This window comes from Pteropus vampyrus, unplaced genomic scaffold (genome assembly GCF_000151845.1).
Source record: "Pteropus vampyrus isolate Shadow unplaced genomic scaffold, Pvam_2.0 Scaffold378, whole genome shotgun sequence".
In the NCBI taxonomy this organism is placed as follows: Eukaryota; Metazoa; Chordata; class Mammalia; order Chiroptera; family Pteropodidae; genus Pteropus; species Pteropus vampyrus.
In genome coordinates, this window is record NW_011889159.1 from 541,889 (window position 1) to 559,966 (window position 18,078).

At 54.2% G+C, this 18,078-nt stretch overlaps 2 protein-coding genes across 8 annotated transcripts in view; both read right to left on the reverse strand.

The window, feature by feature from the left end:
* Nucleotides 1-89: 89 nt before the first annotated feature.
* C4A (complement C4A (Rodgers blood group)) lies at nucleotides 90-14,672 on the reverse strand. The gene is made up of 41 exons (XM_011379808.2): nucleotides 14,114-14,672; nucleotides 13,746-13,944; nucleotides 13,344-13,545; nucleotides 13,076-13,146; nucleotides 12,905-12,993; nucleotides 12,638-12,720; nucleotides 12,360-12,456; nucleotides 12,107-12,212; nucleotides 11,863-11,995; nucleotides 11,300-11,415; nucleotides 11,015-11,194; nucleotides 10,708-10,893; nucleotides 10,392-10,577; nucleotides 10,132-10,290; nucleotides 9,744-9,870; nucleotides 9,494-9,568; nucleotides 9,017-9,214; nucleotides 8,814-8,925; nucleotides 8,652-8,722; nucleotides 8,240-8,379; nucleotides 7,916-8,125; nucleotides 7,613-7,664; nucleotides 7,421-7,510; nucleotides 7,063-7,272; nucleotides 6,809-6,884; nucleotides 6,490-6,646; nucleotides 6,277-6,393; nucleotides 5,999-6,170; nucleotides 5,569-5,801; nucleotides 5,327-5,491; nucleotides 4,909-4,968; nucleotides 3,840-3,933; nucleotides 3,568-3,760; nucleotides 3,362-3,452; nucleotides 3,153-3,227; nucleotides 1,628-1,730; nucleotides 1,379-1,468; nucleotides 1,199-1,297; nucleotides 955-1,038; nucleotides 540-672; nucleotides 90-377 (listed from the first exon to the last, which is right to left on the reverse strand). Exons 1-41 carry the CDS (start codon nucleotides 14,176-14,178, stop codon nucleotides 236-238), a joined length of 5,241 nt encoding a protein of 1,746 aa, XP_011378110.1. The 5' UTR covers nucleotides 14,179-14,672; the 3' UTR covers nucleotides 90-235.
* Nucleotides 14,673-14,816: 144 nt separating this feature from the next.
* Nucleotides 14,817-18,078, reverse strand: part of STK19 (serine/threonine kinase 19) — a 5,948-nt gene continuing 2,686 nt past the window's right edge. The window contains exons 3-7 of one of the 7 annotated variants that reach the window (XM_023523094.1): nucleotides 17,085-17,294; nucleotides 16,639-16,778; nucleotides 15,707-15,804; nucleotides 15,452-15,599; nucleotides 14,817-15,251 (exon numbers count right to left, since the gene is read on the reverse strand). In XM_023523094.1, the coding sequence (XP_023378862.1) occupies nucleotides 15,206-15,251; nucleotides 15,452-15,599; nucleotides 15,707-15,804; nucleotides 16,639-16,778; nucleotides 17,085-17,294 (642 nt within the window). In that variant the 3' untranslated portion in view covers nucleotides 14,817-15,205. Of the gene's footprint in view, nucleotides 15,252-15,451; nucleotides 15,600-15,706; nucleotides 15,805-16,638; nucleotides 16,779-17,084; nucleotides 17,295-18,078 lie in introns of those variants that run through there. The other 6 variants (XM_023523095.1, XM_011379819.2, XM_023523097.1 and 3 more) reach the window with 6 other exon arrangements.

An 18,078-nucleotide genomic window follows, 5' to 3' on the forward strand; every position in this document is an offset into this window, starting at 1 on the left:
TAAGATTTTGCGAACCCTGGCCTGGACACCCCCCCACCCCCAGAACCTGTAATGCACGATAGGCACATTGCTCTCAATCCTAGAGACACACACTGACACTTTGCTGCCAAAGGCTTTTATTGAACCCCTGGCCTTGCCCTGTGGCTACTTTCAGAGGACCAGGCACAGCAACGATCCAAGCATTATCACCTTTCCCAGGCTCAGGCTCCTCCTGGGGGAGGTGGGAAAACGGCCCTTACACCTGGCACCCCTGAGTGCTATACTCTTGGATGAAGTCATGGAGCTGGGCACAGGCTGCCCGCTGGCGGGTGCTCCGGCACAGGCGTTCAGAGGGCATCTCCTCGATCCAACTGTTTGAGTCCAGCAGGTACTGGGGGCTGCAGGGGCAAAGAGCAGTCAGCAGGGGTCAGGAGGCTGGGCAGAGTGGAAAGGAGAACACGAGGCATCTGCCTTCTGAGAGGGGAGGGCCTAGGCCCTGGGGATCCATTCCCTCATGAGGTGTGAGAAGAGCAAGAAACCCAGGGGCCCAGAGAACTCACTGTCCCTTGAGGTCATGGGTGGCCCCGTCCAGACCCATGATCAAGTATTCTTTCCCAGGTTCCAAGCGAAGGCGGCAAGAGGCTCGAACGAGGAAATTTCGGGTCTGACCAGCAGTGGCCTGAGCATCCTTGGCTGAGGGGAGAACGTGCACAAGAGTTGACAGAGGGAAAGAAAAGGTGCAGGGTGAGCATGGGGTCAGGGGCTTTGCAGACACCCTCTCATGTAATCCTGCCACTCCCAACAGGGAGATGCGACCGCTTTCCTACTAGACAAGCCCAGGGCTTCTAAGAGGCCAAGGGGATCTAAGTTCTTCTTAGAATTTTTACTATTCTAGGCAGACAGGCCCCAAACTCAGACCTCAGCTCCCCTCTATCCCCCCAGCCCTGCCCACCCAGCCACCCGTTCCCTTCGTACAGAAGTGCAGGACTTGGGTGATACTGGTCTCAAAGAGGCGAAAAGCAGCTCTGGCATCTTCTCGGAGAACCTTAACCTGGAAGCCTATGAGGGAGTTTAGGAGAAAGAAGGGAAGGTGAGTTACCCTGAGGCTGAGGGCTGCAAGGTGATGTCAGAGCAAAGAGGCTGCCTGTGGGCCTGTGAGAGGAGCAGGCATGACCAAAGAGACCCTGAGGGTGGGTCAGGGCCTAGCGGGAAGACTGACCGTATTCCACACGGGGATAGTAGCAGGCAAACTTCATCCTGTAACCATCCTCCTCCAGCAGCCCCCGCTCCAGGGCACGACGCTGTCGAGGGCACTTCCCTGAAGTCAAGAGCCCAGGTGAGACAAGGTAGGCCCCAGCCAAGTTCCCTCCCAGCCCCGGCCCCAGGCCCTGGGTCTCACCCTCAGCACACTGGCAGACATCAGCAGAGCACAAGGTGGACAAGAGTTTGCTCTTAGTCGGTGCCCCATAAAACACGGAACACTTGTGCTCTGGAGAAAACCAGAGAGGGGAGTTAGAGTATGTCCCCCTCTTTGCCTCCCAGTCCTGTTGAGCCACAGGACTCCCCTGCCACTTTCTACTGCCCCAGTCCCCAATGTCCCACATGGAGGCACCTATCACAAACCTCCTTAGTGTCCCTAAGTGCTCACCAGGGTTGTAGTAGTCGTACAGGGCCGCGCTGGCCGGCTGCACCAGTCCCACGGCTACCTCCTGCACAGCTCCAAAGCCCACGCACTCCCGAGAGGTGGGGACCTGGCATGAGAGTGAGGGGAAAGTCAGGGTCCCCCTGCAGGCCGCTGCGTTGCATTTCCTTGGCCTGTCTCTCGTTCCCACTGTTCTCATTTTCAGTGTCCTTCACATTTTGTTACCTTCCGGCCACCAGAACTCTAAAACTGCTCCCAAGGTCTCTGCTGACCTCAGTGCCCAGATGATGACTTCATCCCAGTATCCCGTCACCGGGCCCCTCCACAGAGTCTCACATCATGAACACATTCTCCATGAAACTCTCCCATCGCTCAGGGTTAGCTTCTGGGCCATCTCCTGCTGACTGCCCTGGTTGTTTCTGACATTCCCTTGTCTTCCTCCCCAGAAGTCCAGTCCCCACCCCTTGGCTCTTCCTTCCTCTGCATTCCCTTAGGAAGGTCTCTACCATTCTCTGGCTTTCACCAAACCCTTTCAGGCTAATGAGTCTCAAACCAAACTTTCAGCCTTAATCCTGCATTAGGATTTTTGCAGGATGTATAAATTCTCCCAATGCACTCTGCCTGCACCTCAAACCCAGTCACCCTCCTGACAACCTCGCTTCATCACTGATACAACTGAGGCCTCCCTTCTCTGCCACAACCTAATGGCAGGTGCTATCACTCTGCCCATTCTCTGTGACTCTGCCACTCATGTCCAGGCTCCAAGTCCTTTCCCCTTGCCCCAGCTGGTCCAGTCCAGCATGGTACCCCTGCCAGTTTCCCTCCTAAGCTGGGCTTCTGCATGGTCAGCTCCCTGCACAGAAATCTTCCTGGCTCCTCATTTTCCACTGTGTTTCACCAGACTCCCCTGCCTGGCCTCTCAGGCTACTAGGGTCTGCCTCCTTTGCCTGCACTAGGCAGGGGGAGGGGGTCTTCCCGACCCACAAATACCTGGCTAATGGTGTTACTGTTAACACACCTTTTTCACATTTTCTCCAAGAGGTTATATAGTAAATGTTCAAATAAGCTTTTGAGAGCCATCAGTGGGTTGATAATTCTTTGTTTTAGTCAAATAAGACCATGAAAAGACAAAAAAAAAAAAATCTCACCTATGGCCAACATCACTTTATAAAAGAAAGTATACTTTAATATCGAAAGAAAAAAACTAGGAAGGTCAATTAAAAAAACAAAAGCAAACCCTCAAGTTGAATGAATCTGGTTGGTTTTATGAAAGGCTTACTCTTAAGCCCTCTCCTGCTGACTGGCACCAGCCTGTAAACCACATTAGGGGCTCAGCCCCTGCCTGCATGGCCTCCCTGGCTGTCCCCCCATAATTTGGCTCTGACTCAGTCTCGTCTTGCTTCCCTACTCACATTACACATTCTCTCTGGGAGCACTGGCCACTGATACAGTATCCCCTGGGAAACTTCATAATAACCTGCTCAGTAACCCAGTACCATCCATGCCCTCCCGTGTCACCTCCCCTGCTCACCGAGTCAAAGTATAGCAGGACGTGGGGCCCCTCAGTCTCAAAGTGACTCACATAACGGTCAGAGAGGGAGGTCAGCTGTGAAGAAGGGGAGATGGTCACAGGAAGATGGCCTTGGCCCCTACACACAACAGGGCTCAGCAGCTGGAGGTGCTGCAGGATGTAACAGGGGTCTTGAGAGCACAAGGGGTCCCTCTGGATAGCTACCACACCTTCTCCAAGTCAGCTTGCAAGGCGTGGAATCCGCTCAGGAGGGTGATGTCTGCAATGGCCATGCCCGACAGCTCCACCTTGCCATTCCGCCTGAAGAGACATGCCTTGTTGTCTGGGTCCCTCCCGCCTGCGCCAGCAGGCAGATGCCCAGCCCCAGCCTCGGTCCTTCTTCCTCTCTCCAGGCCCAGCTGCGCCCCAGGCTCACCAGATGCACACAGTGTACTGCACTCTGGATTCCTGCTCATCGGCCACCTTGGGCGCCTCCCTTCTGCGGCGGCTCCTCCGCCCCTCAAACAGCTGCAGGGGTGTCACAGGCTGGGAAAGGGGCCCTGGGTCATCTCCGGCTAAAATCTCACGCTCGTAGTCCTCGTAGTCCTCATAGTCTTCATTTGCTTCCACTGCATGAGGATGGCATTGTGACTTGGCCCCTGGTACCAGTCCCTGGAGGGCCCTATGGTCTCTGACCCTAACACTCACTTGTGTACTCGACGTGGCCCATGACTGTCACCTCAATCTTAAGATCCTGGCAGGTCGTGTTCTTCATGTCCAGGACATTGTAGATACGAAGGACCTGGCTCAGCAAGGGGCATGGAGAGAACAGGGGATGTTTGGGGCCACAGACCTCTCTCTAGGGCCACACCTAAGGGCTAAGGAATTTGAGGGTTGTGGCCCCTTCCCACCCCCCTTCCTGACCAGTCCATCAATATGAATGGCCCAGGTGTTGGGTTAGACAGGGAGACAGGGCAGCCAGCGTCTGCCCTCAGGAGCCAGCACTCTACCCAATGCACAGAGGAGGCCACAATGGAAAGTCAGAGAAAGGCTTCTGGCTGAGGCTTGAAGGAGGAGAATGAGTTTGCCACAGGAGACAAGAAGCAGAGGAAGGACATTCAAGGCAAAGAGATCTATGCAGATGAGTAGATCTGTCTGGCCGAGGAGGTGAGCCCAGTCATGAACATGAAAGAATCTGAAGGCTAATCTAACTAATGTTCTCAGAAGGTCAGTTTCACTGCACTGTGGACAGTGGATCAGCAAGGGAAGATGTGGTAACAGGGAGAAGTTCCTAGACTGCGTTAGCCCAGAGTCCGGGAAATAAGTGACAAGGCCCTGGGCATCAGGGGGATAGACGAGGAGTTATTGGGGCCATAAGAAGGGCTCAGGAGGGGGCACTAAGATGACCTCTATCTAGAGTAGCAGCTGGGCTGAGGGGAAGGGGCTCTAGCAGCCAGATGAGGGGACACAGGAGGAAGAAGGGGTTTGTGACACACCACGTCTGAGGTGCTGAGGAACATTTAGGGCCTGCAGCTCAGGAGAGGCCTGGGTTGAGGCACTGGGTACGTGAGCCATCGGCATTGAAGGAGTAAAGGTGATGACAGGTGCCCAGAGAGGGCGGAGACCAGAGTGAAGGGAGAACGCCCAGGGCGGAGCATAGGGAACGCCGGCCCCGGGATGCTTTCCTCCTTCTGACCATGAGCTCTGCCCACATCTCCCACTGAAGACCCTGGCTCCTCCCCACTGGGTACAGGTGGCCAGTGCTGCTGGCTCTTACCTTCAAGGTTCCTTTGCTGTTTCCTCCCACCTTCACATTAATCTTGCTGCCCGAGGAGGACTTTCAGAGCAGAAAAGGGAAAGAGATGTCAGACGAGCAAAGAACAAACCCTAAAAACAAACCCTCCTGCTATCCCCACCTCACATTTCCACAAGTTCACATCTTCACATGTATTATCTCACTTCAGCCCTCTAAAACCCTTTTGGGTGGACTCTGCATATATTATTTTCAGATGAGAAAAATGAAGCTCAGAGGTTCATTGAAGCTAACACTTTCTCCAGGTCACAGCCAATAAGTCTTTCCGCAAGGTTATCAGGAAGAGGTACTGGGGATTCTGCAGGGGTGGGAGGGCTGGGGGGTTCTGGCCTGGGCTGCAATAAGCCTAGGTGTTATGGCAACCCAGGTGAGAGTGGTTCACCTGCAGCTCTTCCTCCAGCCCCTGAATTTGGTTGTTCAGCTGCAGTACGTGCGACTTGGCCCCACTGCGACTTGTGTAGTTGAAGGTCACATTGAGGTCCCTCTCCTCAGTGGTGTGGGAAGCGATCCAGTATGCAGACAGGGCATCCAGGGTGATCACGGTGTCCTGGGGAGGTTGGACCAGGACTCAGGCACTTGATCTCAGGACCACCCACTCCCCCAGAGCCCCAGAGCAGCCCCTACCTGGGTGCTACGGAATCCCCCTTGGAAGCCACCCTGGTGAGTGAGCCAGGCCGCAGCCTGGTCAGCCATCTCTGCCTTGCCCTCCCGAAGCAACAGGTGCAGCAGGCCATAGGCTGTGGTTTCAATCCACAGGGCTGGAGCCTGGGGCACAGGGTCTGCTGGGCTGTGAGGAGCCAGGGTGGGCGATACGACATTGCTCTGAGAACTGGCGACTGAGCCCCAGTACAGATGATCTGGAAGCGAAAGGAGATCCACCAGTGAACGGGGTCAGATCCTGTTCATCAGGCCCCTTGACGCTCCCCTGTTTGACGCTCTTGACTCTCCCCATTCATACCTGCTGATGGGTCTCCTTTTACTCCTTTGTGCACACTCAGGGGTCCCAATGTCCCCCAAGCCCCAGGCTCAATGCCAGGACCCCCTCAACTCTCACCACCTGTCTCTTGGGCCATGGCCATGAGGTTGTTGTGGGCAACATTCTGCAGGTCCTCGGGGGCCTTGGTCAGTGTCAGTGCATAGGCCGTGATGGCGGCTGCGTGGGCACCCAGAAGCCCAGCACTTGCTTTCGTCCCCAAGAATGAGTTAGCTTTTGAGATAGAAGTTTCCTAGAGGAAAGTGGAGAAGAAGGTCTGGTAGCAGGACACCTGGGTTCCTGAGGAGAAAGGGGGAGACCTGGGGGATAGAGAAGGGCAGACACGCAGGCGCACTTACCACTCTCTGCTTCAGCTCCTCTGCATTCTTGTCCTGGAAGACGGCCAGCCCATGATGAAGGGCAATGACCACAAAGGCTGTCAGTGCCACCGTCTCGTCATTTCCTACCAAGCCCCCCTGGTTGGTGGAGGAAGAAAAGATGTCAGTCAGGAGGGAGAAGGGGCAGGGAGAGTTCCCACCTATTCTCCTTGGACCAGCTTCACGGCCCCATACCTGCATGCCCCTGTGTATAACTGGACAGGGGTCCTGGAATGAACCGTCAGCCTGCTGCTGGGTTAGCAGCCACCTGGTTGACTCCTGCAGCTTTTCAGGTGAGCCACCCACCTGTTCTTGGGCCAGACTCAGTACCTTCAGCACAAAGGCCGTGAGCCTAGAGCGTGGGAAGGGACAAATGGGGATAGGGACTGGTCCCGATAGGGGACACAGCCCCACTTCCCCAGGAACCTGGTCAGTCACCCTCCCATCATACTTGGCTCTGCCCTCAGCAGCCCTGGCACCTCTCAGAGACCCAGAACCACTTTCCAAACCTCACCAGGTGCTACTGTCTCGATGTAACCATGCCCCATAGGAACCATCTGTTTTCCGAAACTGCTGGATCCGCATGTAGCCTTGGAGAAGAAAGGCGGCTGCTGAGGTGACGCTCACTCTTCCATTATTTGCGCCTGAGGCCATGCTCCCCATTCCTATCAGGTTCCCTCCTCTTCCCCCACTAGCCACCTTGGCTGACCATCTTCTATTAATTGCCCACTCTCGGCCCCCACTCCTGCTTGCCCCTGCACCCAGAACCTTTCTGGATCAGATCCACAGCACGGTCCTTGGTCTCTGGGGGTAGTTTGTTCCACTGCTCTGTCTTGTCCAGGTAGCGGGAAGCAGCCAGTGTTGGAGCCAAGAGGACCATGGTTTGTTCTCCACAGCCCTGCGGAAGCCTCAGGAGTGAGGCCAGGCCTCCTGGTGACAAGGCCCCCTCGGAGCCCAAAGTGTCCAGTGGATCTGAGGCTATAGGGGAAAGAGAGGGTTAAAGATAGCAAGCAGGTCTGGGGACCTCTGGTCAGAGAGTCATGAGGCCATGGGATCAAAGAGGGGTCCACGGATTTCACATGAATCTGAGGGTGACCACTGGAAAGAGACTGGAGGGCACTCCCACCTGTGACCCTGACATAGCTGCTGAACTCTCCATCAGGGAGAATATTGGGATCAGAGTTGCCAGGAATTTCCAAGGTCCGGCTTCGGTGGTCTGGGGAGATGGGAAAAGTTGTCAGTCTGTCCCGATGTCCACATCTCCTGCCACTTATAACCCCCTTGGGATACTGATGGTTGGGGGCAGGGAGTCACTCACCCAGAGGGTTAAGTTCATAGACTATCTCCTCTATGTGGATGGCCCCTTCCTTCTGTCTCAGGGGAAACAGAGCTATGAGTGATCACATGGGACTGAAGCTGCCCTGCCCATCCCACTGCAGACTCCCCAGGACTTGGAATTTGCACTTCAGAGACAGAGTTAGACCAGAACTGTAGAAGATGTAAACTGACCAAGGCGTTGGGTTTGGGTGTTGGGCCTTTGGCCTGGCCAGTAGAGAGGGAGACGGGGGTTAGGGGTGAATCTGGGAGCCTGGGGACCTGGATTCAGGGGTGCTCCATTCACCTGAATTTGTAGAACCTTAGACACTGCATCTCCTACAGGGAACTCTGAGGACCCTCGAGCCACCACCTTCAGGGACACAGCGGCGGCTGTTGTGGGCACCACAGAGAAGCCAACGGGCCGGGCAGAGCCAGCAGGCACCAACACCTGCTGAGCCAGCCCTCCGCCCCCAGCCAGGCACAGCCCTTCCACTGGGGACACATGGACGCTTACCTAGGGCCAGGAAAATGGTGATGGTCAGAGCCCTGGCCTACTTAGGCTCTCCGCACCTCACCTGCCTCAGTTCCACCCACGCCCCTGTGCACGCAGGCTCCTGCAGGGCCTCACGGTCAGGTTTTTATCCAGGTAGTTGTAGAGGACAGGCCGTAGCTCGAACTGCTCAAAGCGACGAACAGAAATGGGCAGGCGGAGGTGCACGTGAAATTCTCGGAACACTCGGAGCCGGACTGGCGTGGCCACACACAGGCCTGACGGGAGGCAGGAGCATGGGGGAAAAGACAAAAATCAGAGGCCTGGGGGCATCACAGCCACAGGGTCCCACTAGGAAGGGGCAGGGAGTGACCCATCATTGTCCTCCACCCACCCCTGCTCTCTAGGCTCCCAGCTCCAGTGCATGCAGTGCAGACTTTCCCAGGTCTCTGCACCCCCTTCCTTACGGTAAGAGAAGAGGGCTAAGCAAGGGGCCTGGCCGAGGCGGGTGGGAGAGGGGAGGCTGGAGGCCCCGGCAGGGCAAGCTCACCTTTGCTTTTGGACAGGCTCACACCATGGATCTCCCACGTGGTCAGAGAGTCAGGGAGCAAATGTGACAATCTGTGATGGGAAAGGTGAGAAGACTCATCACATTCTGGGATGGCCCCAGACACTGTCCAGAGACAAGGTCAGGCCTACCACATGCCCTCACTGGAAGAAGCGGTCTACTGTTGCCACTCTCCAGAGCCAGTTCTCCGGGAAGAAGCTTCGCACAGGAATGTCATCTTCATCCATCAGGTCCTCCTCCTGCAGGATCTCCAGAGCTGGGGGACCACGGTGGAGGGACATAAGAAGAGGGCCATTCTTCTCCTTCAGGTGTTCAGGGCTGTCCCCCAGCCCCACCCAGTCCCTCACCTCGGGCAAGGCCCACCTGGCCCCGGGCCCGGATCTTCTTGCGCAGGCCCTCAGCAAACTGGCAGCAGGACAGAAAGGGCTCCCGGCAGGCCAGCTGCTGCACACGAGCTACCCGCTGCTCGCAGGAGCGCGGCATGGGCAGCCGTGTCAGCCCATCCTGGCAGCAGCGCTTGGCTATTGGGGAAGTATACTGGCCCACTACAGGGCCAGGTGAGGGTGAGCATAAGGGAACAAAAGGAGACACACCTCATCTCCCACCCTGACCTCTAGATATATAAGGACTCACCCTAAGAGAACAGGAACTCAAGAGAGACCAGTGGAGAGAGCCTCCAGCATACCCACCATCAACCCAGATCTCGGATCTCTGGCCCCAAATACCATATACTGGCTTTCTCAGGAGCAGAGGAGCCAAGAGGTAGACCCCTCCCCCTGACCCTTGGGCCCAAGTGGAGAGCTTCATAGGCACCCACAACTCACACTTCTCAATAATTGCCTTTTGGAAGTTCACGTTTCTCTTTTTCCGGGTTTTCTTCTCCTCTGGGCAGCTCAGACCTGGTAGAAAGCAGGACTGCAGCCAAGCCCTAGGGTATGTGGCCTCCCAGCTCCACCCCCCACTCCTCTTCCCAGGCCCAGCCCTTCCGGCCACTCCTGCTCTTATCTTATCCCTCAGGTCCCTCCTCCTCCCTAATCCTCCTACCACCCACCCCATTTCCTCCTCTGGTCTTACTCTTTCTGGCTGAGGTCAATTGGTTTCCATCAGAAAATGCCAGACCAGCTGCCTCAAACACCTGAAGGGCATTGTCCCCACCCCCAGGACCACAGCCAAGGTTATAGCTGTTCATAACTTCGAAGACCTGGCCAAAAAAAAAAGGCAGGGATGCTGCAGAAACAAGAGTGGCTAAGAGGTAGGAATGGCCACTCAGCTATGGGTAAGAGGGCAGCAGATGGAAAAATATGAGAGACACAGACAGTAGAGAAATAGAGACCATGGGGCCACGGCTTGAGGGAGAACTGGGAGGAGTTGGTGGGCTGGGCTCAGGGCTCTGGGCTCAGGGCTCAGGGCTCAGGGCAGCAGGAGAATGTGAGGGAGGGTTGGGGCGGGGGTCTTGACACACCTTGCCCATGTCGAGGGGCTTGTGGGACCTGCCACCCACAGCATACAGAGCCGTGTCCACAGCACCTAGTGCCACCAGGGCTGGAGAATCTGTTAGCAGGTGGAGTTTTACAGTGTCCCCAGGATGATACTCCTTGTGACCATCTACATTCAGTTCCAGCTGGCAAGGCAGGAGGTGGGACACAGTCAGAATGGGGAGAGTGTCTTTTCTTCTTTCTCTCTCCAACACACACACATGCCATCTCTCCCAATGCCAGTTACCTTGCCCTCACAGGCCTTGGCCTGGACGTCCACTCGCAGGGAGTTGGCCACTGGGAGGCCCCTATGATAGTAGAAGGCCACAAAGTAGAAGGACGGTGCCAGGTGATGGTCCACAAACACGGAGACGGAAGTCAGGGTCTTCCTGGGCTCTCGATTCACAGACACGATCTGGCCCCGGGACAGAATCTGGGGCAAGAGTGGTTCCCTCTTCACCGCGCACCTCCAGCCTTGAAACTGCTCCCCCACCCCAAGGGCTCTTTCCTGCCTCAGCCCGTCCCTGCACCCTGCCCTCCTCTACAACCCAGCTCATGCACACCATGTAGTAGTAATGAGAGAAGCTGGCCCCACTGACGCCCACGTCTCGCAGGTTGAGGATGAGACTGTCCCCAACGCGAGGGGGTCGAGAATCCAGCCGCTCAATTGACAGAAACCCAGAGCTTCGTGAGGGTGGGGCTCTCACGGTGAGCATGGCTGTGGCTGGATAGGGAGAGCCTGCAGACACCTGGAGAGAGGGGCAGGGGCAGGAGGTGGCAGGGTCAGTGGTGAGGATCTAGGCACCTAGCATCTTTCCCCAGCCTGTCCTTTTTTCCCTCCCCATGCTCTCCTGCGAGTTGGAGTCCTACCAAGAGCTGCGCTTCTGGGACGGTCTGAGGGACAATGATGGGAATAATGACTTGGCCGCTGTTGTCTGTGTTTTGTTGAAAGTTTTGTGTTTCAGAAGCAGATCCAAGAGAAAAAAATGTCGTAGAAACTTTGACAGGAATGCCAGAGGCTGGGGAGCCCGACATGTCTCGTACCAGGGCCTAGGTGGGTGGGGGTAGGGCAGGTAAAGGGGAGTGGTCAGAGAGGTCTTGGGCCCTCCTGACCAACACCCACCCTGCCACTCCCCCTCCACCTCCAGAAGAAACCTGCAGCAGAAAGGGGGTCCCAGGCACAAGGTGTCGCTTGCTGTGGCTAAGATCCAGGGAGAAGGGAGATGACACAAAATGCCAAGATGTGAGCTCTGCCTCCTCCAACTCTCCCCCTGCAATACACAGGGTAGCGAGAGGTGAAGGAGGGAGACCCAGGAAGAGGAGCCGGAGAGCAGGGGAAAGCAGCTCAAATGTTTCTCACCCACAAGAGAGTGAGCTCCTTAGGACACGGGCCATTTCCCATTCATTTCTATGTTTGCTAAGGCCAGTGCAGGACCCAGCACACAGATGGTGTTAGCATGTGTCTTCTGGATGGATGAATGGATGGATGGACAGACGGATGGGCCAAAATAAATAAATAAACTAAGGGAGAAGATGCCACTTCCCTAGAAACCACCCAGAAGCACAGTTGGAATGAGAAAGTCTCCTGGGTCTTTCCCGGCTATGGGTCCCAGATGTGGGTAAGAAGGGTGGGCAGTGGTGTCAGTGCTAGAGAACATAGGGTCAGTTCAGAGGTCAGAGGCGAGGGTCTGGGGTTATAATCAAGGGAAGCCATTCACCTGGAGACTCAATGATGGCCGCTGCAACATAGAGGCGCAGCCCCGGGAGGTCAGTAAGATGCATGTTGAGCTTTGCCAGGGCACCCTGAACCTCAGCCTTGGAGAGGGAAATGTGGCACTGGCCATCTACCAGCTGGGACAAAGAAGAAAACAGGACTTGGGGTGAGACGAATCTCCCACCTTACCCCCCTCCTCCCTCACCATCCTCACCTCCCCTGCACCCCCACCCCATCCTCTTTCCTACCTTGGTCTGATTCTCCAGCCCCCGAAGGAAAGTCTTGTCACCATTCTCACCCAGGAGCGCAAAGCGCACATATGCCACCCCCTGCACTGGCTTCCCATAAATGTACCTGCCGCCACAGAGAGATTGGGAAGAGGGTGGGCCAAAGGCTGAAGGAAATAATGCAGTGGTCTAGGAGGGAGGGGGGCTTGGGTGAGGGAGAGCAGCAGGCACATTTATACAGAATAGGAGCTTTGAGAACAGGGCCCAGAGTTACCTGGCCTGGATGTCTAACTGGATTTCACCAAGAATGCCACCTGCTATCAGGATGTAGGGCTTTCCAGGGATGATCTTCACCTCAAAGTTGGGAAGGACTGACCCAGGGCCAAGGGAAAGGCAGGTCAGCCTCTAATGAAAGGACCTCTAAAGACTCCCCTCCCTTCAGGACAGTGGCACCCATATCTCCCAGCCCCTGCCCTGCTCCCATCACCTCTCCTTCCACCCCTTATTCCCTTCAGAAAGGCACTGCTTGTCCCTCATGTTTCCAGTTCTCACCATATTTCTTCACCTCAAACTGGGTGCTGCTGTTGGATTCTGGGCCATCTGAGAATCGAGCTGAGATCTTCCAAGTCCCTGGCCTGAGGAAGGACAAGGGAGGGCCTCAGAGAGCCAGCAGCCCGGCTCCCTGGGAAGAGGACTGTAGGAGTAAACCAGAGGCTCAGGAGACCTAGGGATCTGACTCTGTGCGTTGGAGTGGAGAGCAGGGGCAAATAGGAATCAGGTGGTGTAGTTGGGGGCAACCCCCAGATGGGGAAAGCTCACTCTGAGATGTCCGGGATCACAAAGTCATCCTGGAAGATGGATGAGGAAGCGTACACCTCCCTCTTTCGTACACGGAGGCCATGAGAGTTCTGTGAAAGGAGAAAAAGTGGTCACGGGTGGGAGGTCAGATCAGCAGCCCTAGCTGGTCAAGGTCAGAGGACAGGAACTCACCTCCACCGTGACCGTGATGGTGTCAGTGGACGGGCGCATCTTTTGATCCAGAGCAAAGACCCGGTACCGAACTGGGAATGGAGGGTGAGAGAGGTAAGTAGGGGTCCAGGAGCAAAGGGAGGGTGGGCCCCGGTCTCCCCACCCCTTCCAGGGAGTGAGGGGGAGAACAAACATTTGCTAAGCAGCCTTCCTGTGTGGCACCTTCAGGTCATCTCACTTAAGGGGTTGGGAGAGAATTAAAGGTAGAAGCCCTGGGGCTAAGACCCACCTCGCTGGCCAGGGTTATAAATAGGCTGGTCGGTCTGCAGAAAGAGGTGCCCCCGGCGAGAGGAGAAGAGAAGGTTGACGCCCTGAATATCTATCTCTTTAGACCCTGTGTTCTTCAGCCACGGTGACTGGGCCACCAGCTGGACCTCAGGGCCTCCAAGGAGGCTTTTGAGGCCACAGCTCTCCGCACCTCTCAGGTGCATCTGTCAGGAGAGGGAGAGGGAAAAGGAGTAGGTCAGAGACAGAGCAGAAAGAAAAAAACAGAGACTGAGACAGAAGAAAGGAAGAGGACCTTGAGGTGGGACGAGGGGAGGAGAGGGAAGAGGGTGAGAAGGCAGACATTTACAGAAGACAGAAAGGAAGAGTGGGAGGTGCTGAGCAGGAGTGAGTGGCATCTGGTTACCTGGACATTGAGAAGAATGAAGTCTTTTTCTGAGGTGAGGGTGAAGTCCACCTTTGGGGAGCAGGGGACATTAAGCTTGTATGGGTTTCTCAGGAACACTGATCCTTTCACTACCTGTCCCTGGGGAGCATCCTGGAGCTGCAGCCCCACCGATAGGGGGACCCCCAGGTGAACCACAGAGGGAGAAAACAGGAGCAACCTGGGGAGAACAGGTAAGGGTAAGCAGTCGGCCTCTACTCCCTCTTCTCCAGCTGCTCCACCCTGCCCTTCCACCTCTGGCTCCTGAATCTGCTCGCCCTGCCCCACGCCTACTCTCCTATCGCCAGCCCTGCCCCCATTCAAGTAGCACAGCACCCTGCCTCCAGGACCTGGGCTCCTGCAGAGACAAGGCAAAGAAGCTGGACACCCAGGTCAGACCCCAGAGAAGCCTCATGGCTGGAGGACCCAAGAGATCAGACTCATCCGTCTGTCTGCTCCTTTCTGGTCAATCTCGGGCTTGGAGCAGGGTTGACTCTGGACCTTGCTCCTCCCCTGGCCGTTAAGCCGGGAAACCACGTGACAGCCAAGAAATGCAACTGGCCCCTGGCCCAGTATTGGGGGGTGAGGGGAACACCCCAGACACCTGGGTCTCTGAGGGAATCTGAAGAAATCATAGCCCAGAGATAGATCCTCTTTCCCTGTTAACCCCTCTCATACCAGTGCCCTGGGCATCTCCCCTACTAGGAGTAGCTGGGTACATGTATGCATACATGCTCAGTAGTGAGTGTAGCACACAGTTGGAGCCACGTGGCTTCTTTGTCAAGGCCCTAACAAAACAAGATGCTAAGACACTAGTTTCTTACTATAACCCCCACAAAATCTGAACTACACCAGGCCTTTGCTTTTTGCAGGCCCTGACGGAAATTCCATGGTTTAGATCAGGCACATCCTCAACACCCCACAGGGAGAACTGACCTCAATGTCCCTTTTCCTCTCTGAACAATGAGGCAAAGTTCAGGCTCAAGTGTGGCTTTACCTCTAGCCCCAAACGAGGTATCGCGCATCACATTAAACAAAAGACACCCAGAAAACAGCACCGGCACAAGTACTTTATTTGGCAGTTTCAACCCAACATGTAGGGAAGAGAACCCTGCCCTCCCTCACCAGCCTCCCCAGAAACCCCACCTTCCCAAGACAATCAGAGCAGCACCTTGCTGTATGAAAGGCAGCAGCCATGGCCCTGGCACAGTTTCTGGCTCCACTTCCATGGAAGAGCAGAGAAGCGTTGCCCAAACCCGACCACTGGCTTGGAGCCCAGGTAAACAGCAGCAGTCACGCCTGACCCTTTGCACGGCCATGGACCCAACACAAATCCTGGTCCTAAGCTTTCCCAAGGTGACCCTGTCTCAGCCACCACTGGGCAACACTCCTGGGCCCCTCTAGCCCCACTCTGGGGAGATGTGTAATGATGAGTAGAATCCTCATGTCTCCGGCAGACGCAGGAGGGTTCCAGAAGTGGTGGAGACACTGTACAAGAGAAAGACACAGCTAGAGCCAGACACATAGGCCCAAGGTCTAGGGAGAACTCAGAACTTGGCCAGTGATGTTCCAGGGGGTTCCAGAGGAGAGAGGAGCTGGGCTTCCTTAGTGAATGAAGCAAGAGTGGGGAGGAAACCCAACCTTGGGTCATTGTTCTGTCAACTGCCAGAGACAGGGGCAAGACTCACCAGTCCACCAGCTGGGCCCCAATGAGGTCATGCACGTGGTAGGCAAGGCCGAGTCGTACCGCGGCAGGTGCCCGCCGACCCAAGAGCTCTGAAAGGAGTAGTTCCCGGTACTTGGCCTTCCGAACCATGCCGAGGACAGCCTGGCGCCCTGGAGGAGACATGGCACAGGAGTGGGGAAAGGTAAGGCCTGCAGGCCAGAGGAGCCACCAAAAGGTGTTCTTGAGGGGCTGGGAGCTTGAGCTGCAGGCAGGATACCTTTAACAAAATACTTAATGAATCTCCCAGCTCCAGGCACAGCTAGCCACCAACTCCCAGCATCTCGGACAGTAAGGACTCCAGCGTTCACCAGCTGCCTAAGCGGAGTGGGAAGGCAAGAGAGATGAGGCCTTGGCTCTGAGAATCTTCTCTCCTCACTGTCCACTAATGTTTGGATACTGTCTCCAGAAACACAGGCAACCATGTAAAGGGGCTGGTAACAGACGTCCCACCCCCACCCTGGGGTGGTTCTGCTCACGATCCATGCCCTTGCTGGTCCCATTTGCGTACCCGACTGACCCCACCCCCAATGCCTTCTTTTCTTGCTATTACTTGTTTGCTGAAACCACTCTCAGAAGCCCTCTCTTACCACATTCCCTGATACACACTTAGTCCCACCCCCTGGGGAGAAGTAAGGGTCTTTCTTCTGTGTTCCTGCCATTGCCTCCACAGACCTCATCATGGCTCCTCCCATATCTTAGTGAAAAGAATTTATAAAATGCTTTCACATAAACCACAGGTTACGACATAGGGAACCTGAGCCAAATACAGCCCCTGAATTGGTATTTTTATTTAGCCCTTGCCTGCTGGTTGTTTTCTTAATGTGAGTGCTTTAGAGGCATCATAGCTCCTACCATTCTCTATTCTCTTATCTTAGCATGATTCACATCAGACATTTATGATTCTTGCCAGGCCTCTACATGTAATTTGATTAGCCACCCAGATCTCCTGAATTTTTGTCCAGGGCTCTTTCTATGGCCCCAGGTAAGACAGGCCTCCTCTTTTGGGGGAGGAATACAAATTCACGTCATTTTACTAAAAAGAAGAGTCAGCCTTTTGGGCAGGTTCAGCAAAAGGAAAAGGATAAGGCTAGATAGGAGAGAGGCAGAGAGGTGCCAGATGATTGATTTGGTTGATCCCCCAAGTCTCACGTGATCTCTGTGTCCCTGAAGCCAAAGGTCTGTGTCATTTGGTCCTGCTGGAAGCTAAGGTCCCCACAGGCTGGAAGCACCGAAGCCAGAAACTTCTGCACTGCCCCAGCATATGATCGGCCATCGCAGGCCTTGAGGACCTGGAACCAGATGAGAGACATGTTCTGGCTCCTTCCTTGCCCTCCAGGGACTTCTCTCCCAGGATATTTCTCTGCACATGGGAGGCAGATTCCTTTCTGCTCAGGCCCTTCCACCTCTCATATTTTTCTTCCTTCTACTCCTCCTTCTCCTCTCCCTCATATTACTACTTACCAGAGCCCTTTGTCCTCTCTGTAAAAGGCGTGGGGGGTGGGGGTGGGAATTGTCTCTTTTCTTTTTATTTCCTTTCCTCAGTTTCCCTGCCTGCCCACCCCCACTCCTTATGACACACACACAATCGCACGCACTCTGTTCTTGTAGTCTTCGGTGAAGATAATTCCATGAGCATCCAAATCGAACCCTAGCTGGATGATTCTGATCTCCCCCTGCTCTTGAAGTGCCTTCTGTGTCCAAATAGATGGAAGTGAAAAGAAGGGTGTCAAGGTAAGATGCTCCACTCCCCTCTGGGCATTTCGGGGCAGGGAGATTTTTATATGCCCATATTGGAGATTTTTTCTCTAAATAAAGGAAAAACTGTAGAAGGAAAATCAGGTGGATCACCAAATAGTCTTTTCCAAATAGTTACCCCCGCTCCCACCCACCCACCTCATCTGTTGTCAGTTAACCAATCAATACACATTTTCTAAGACCAATCATATGCCGGACACTAGATAAAATACAAAACACAGACTATGCCCTTAAGGAATTAACAGTCTGGATTTGGGATAGAGGAAGGTAAAGAGGAATATAGAATAAAATGTTTAAAACAAATACAAATCAACCAGGACCACTGTTTCTAGGAATACAACAAGAATCAACCTACCCACTAAAAATTAATTAAAATGCTAAGTAAAATATTATTTTAAAAGTTTTAAGCACTAAAGAGCTCACAACATAATAAGGAATTACCAGACTAATATAAACTCTAAGTGAACACAAGAATTCATAGAAGTAATTGGGACATGGAGAGCATTTGATGATCTCAACAAATATGTCCAGCACGGTCAAAAATAATTGGACACACAAGAAAAATTCAAAAGAAACTGACAATAAAAACAGACACAAAAAGACATGTTATCATGGAATTATCAAAAACCAACTGCTTTTTAAAAATGATGTTTATGATGCTGAAATAAATAAAAGCCAAGATAAAAAACTTCAGCAGAAAATTATAAAAACTGACATAACAGATCTGAAAAAGATCTAAGTAGAAATTCTAGAACTAAAAAACAAGGCAAGTGCAATTAAAAACTCAATGGAAACCAATGTTACCCCAACAAAAGAGAGAGGAAGGAAGGAAGG

Coding starts and splice junctions, on each gene's coding strand:
- C4A (XM_011379808.2), bottom strand. CDS start 14,178: ATGAGGCTTCTCTGGGGTCTGACCTGGGTGTCCAGCTTCTTTGCCTTG. Junction 13,945..14,113: donor TTGTCTCTGCAGGAGCCCAG/GTCCTGGAGGCA, acceptor TGTTCTCCCCAG/GTTGCTCCTGTTTTCTCCCT. Junction 8,723..8,813: donor ACAGTAGACCGCTTCTTCCA/GTGAGGGCATGT, acceptor TTCCCATCACAG/ATTGTCACATTTGCTCCCTG.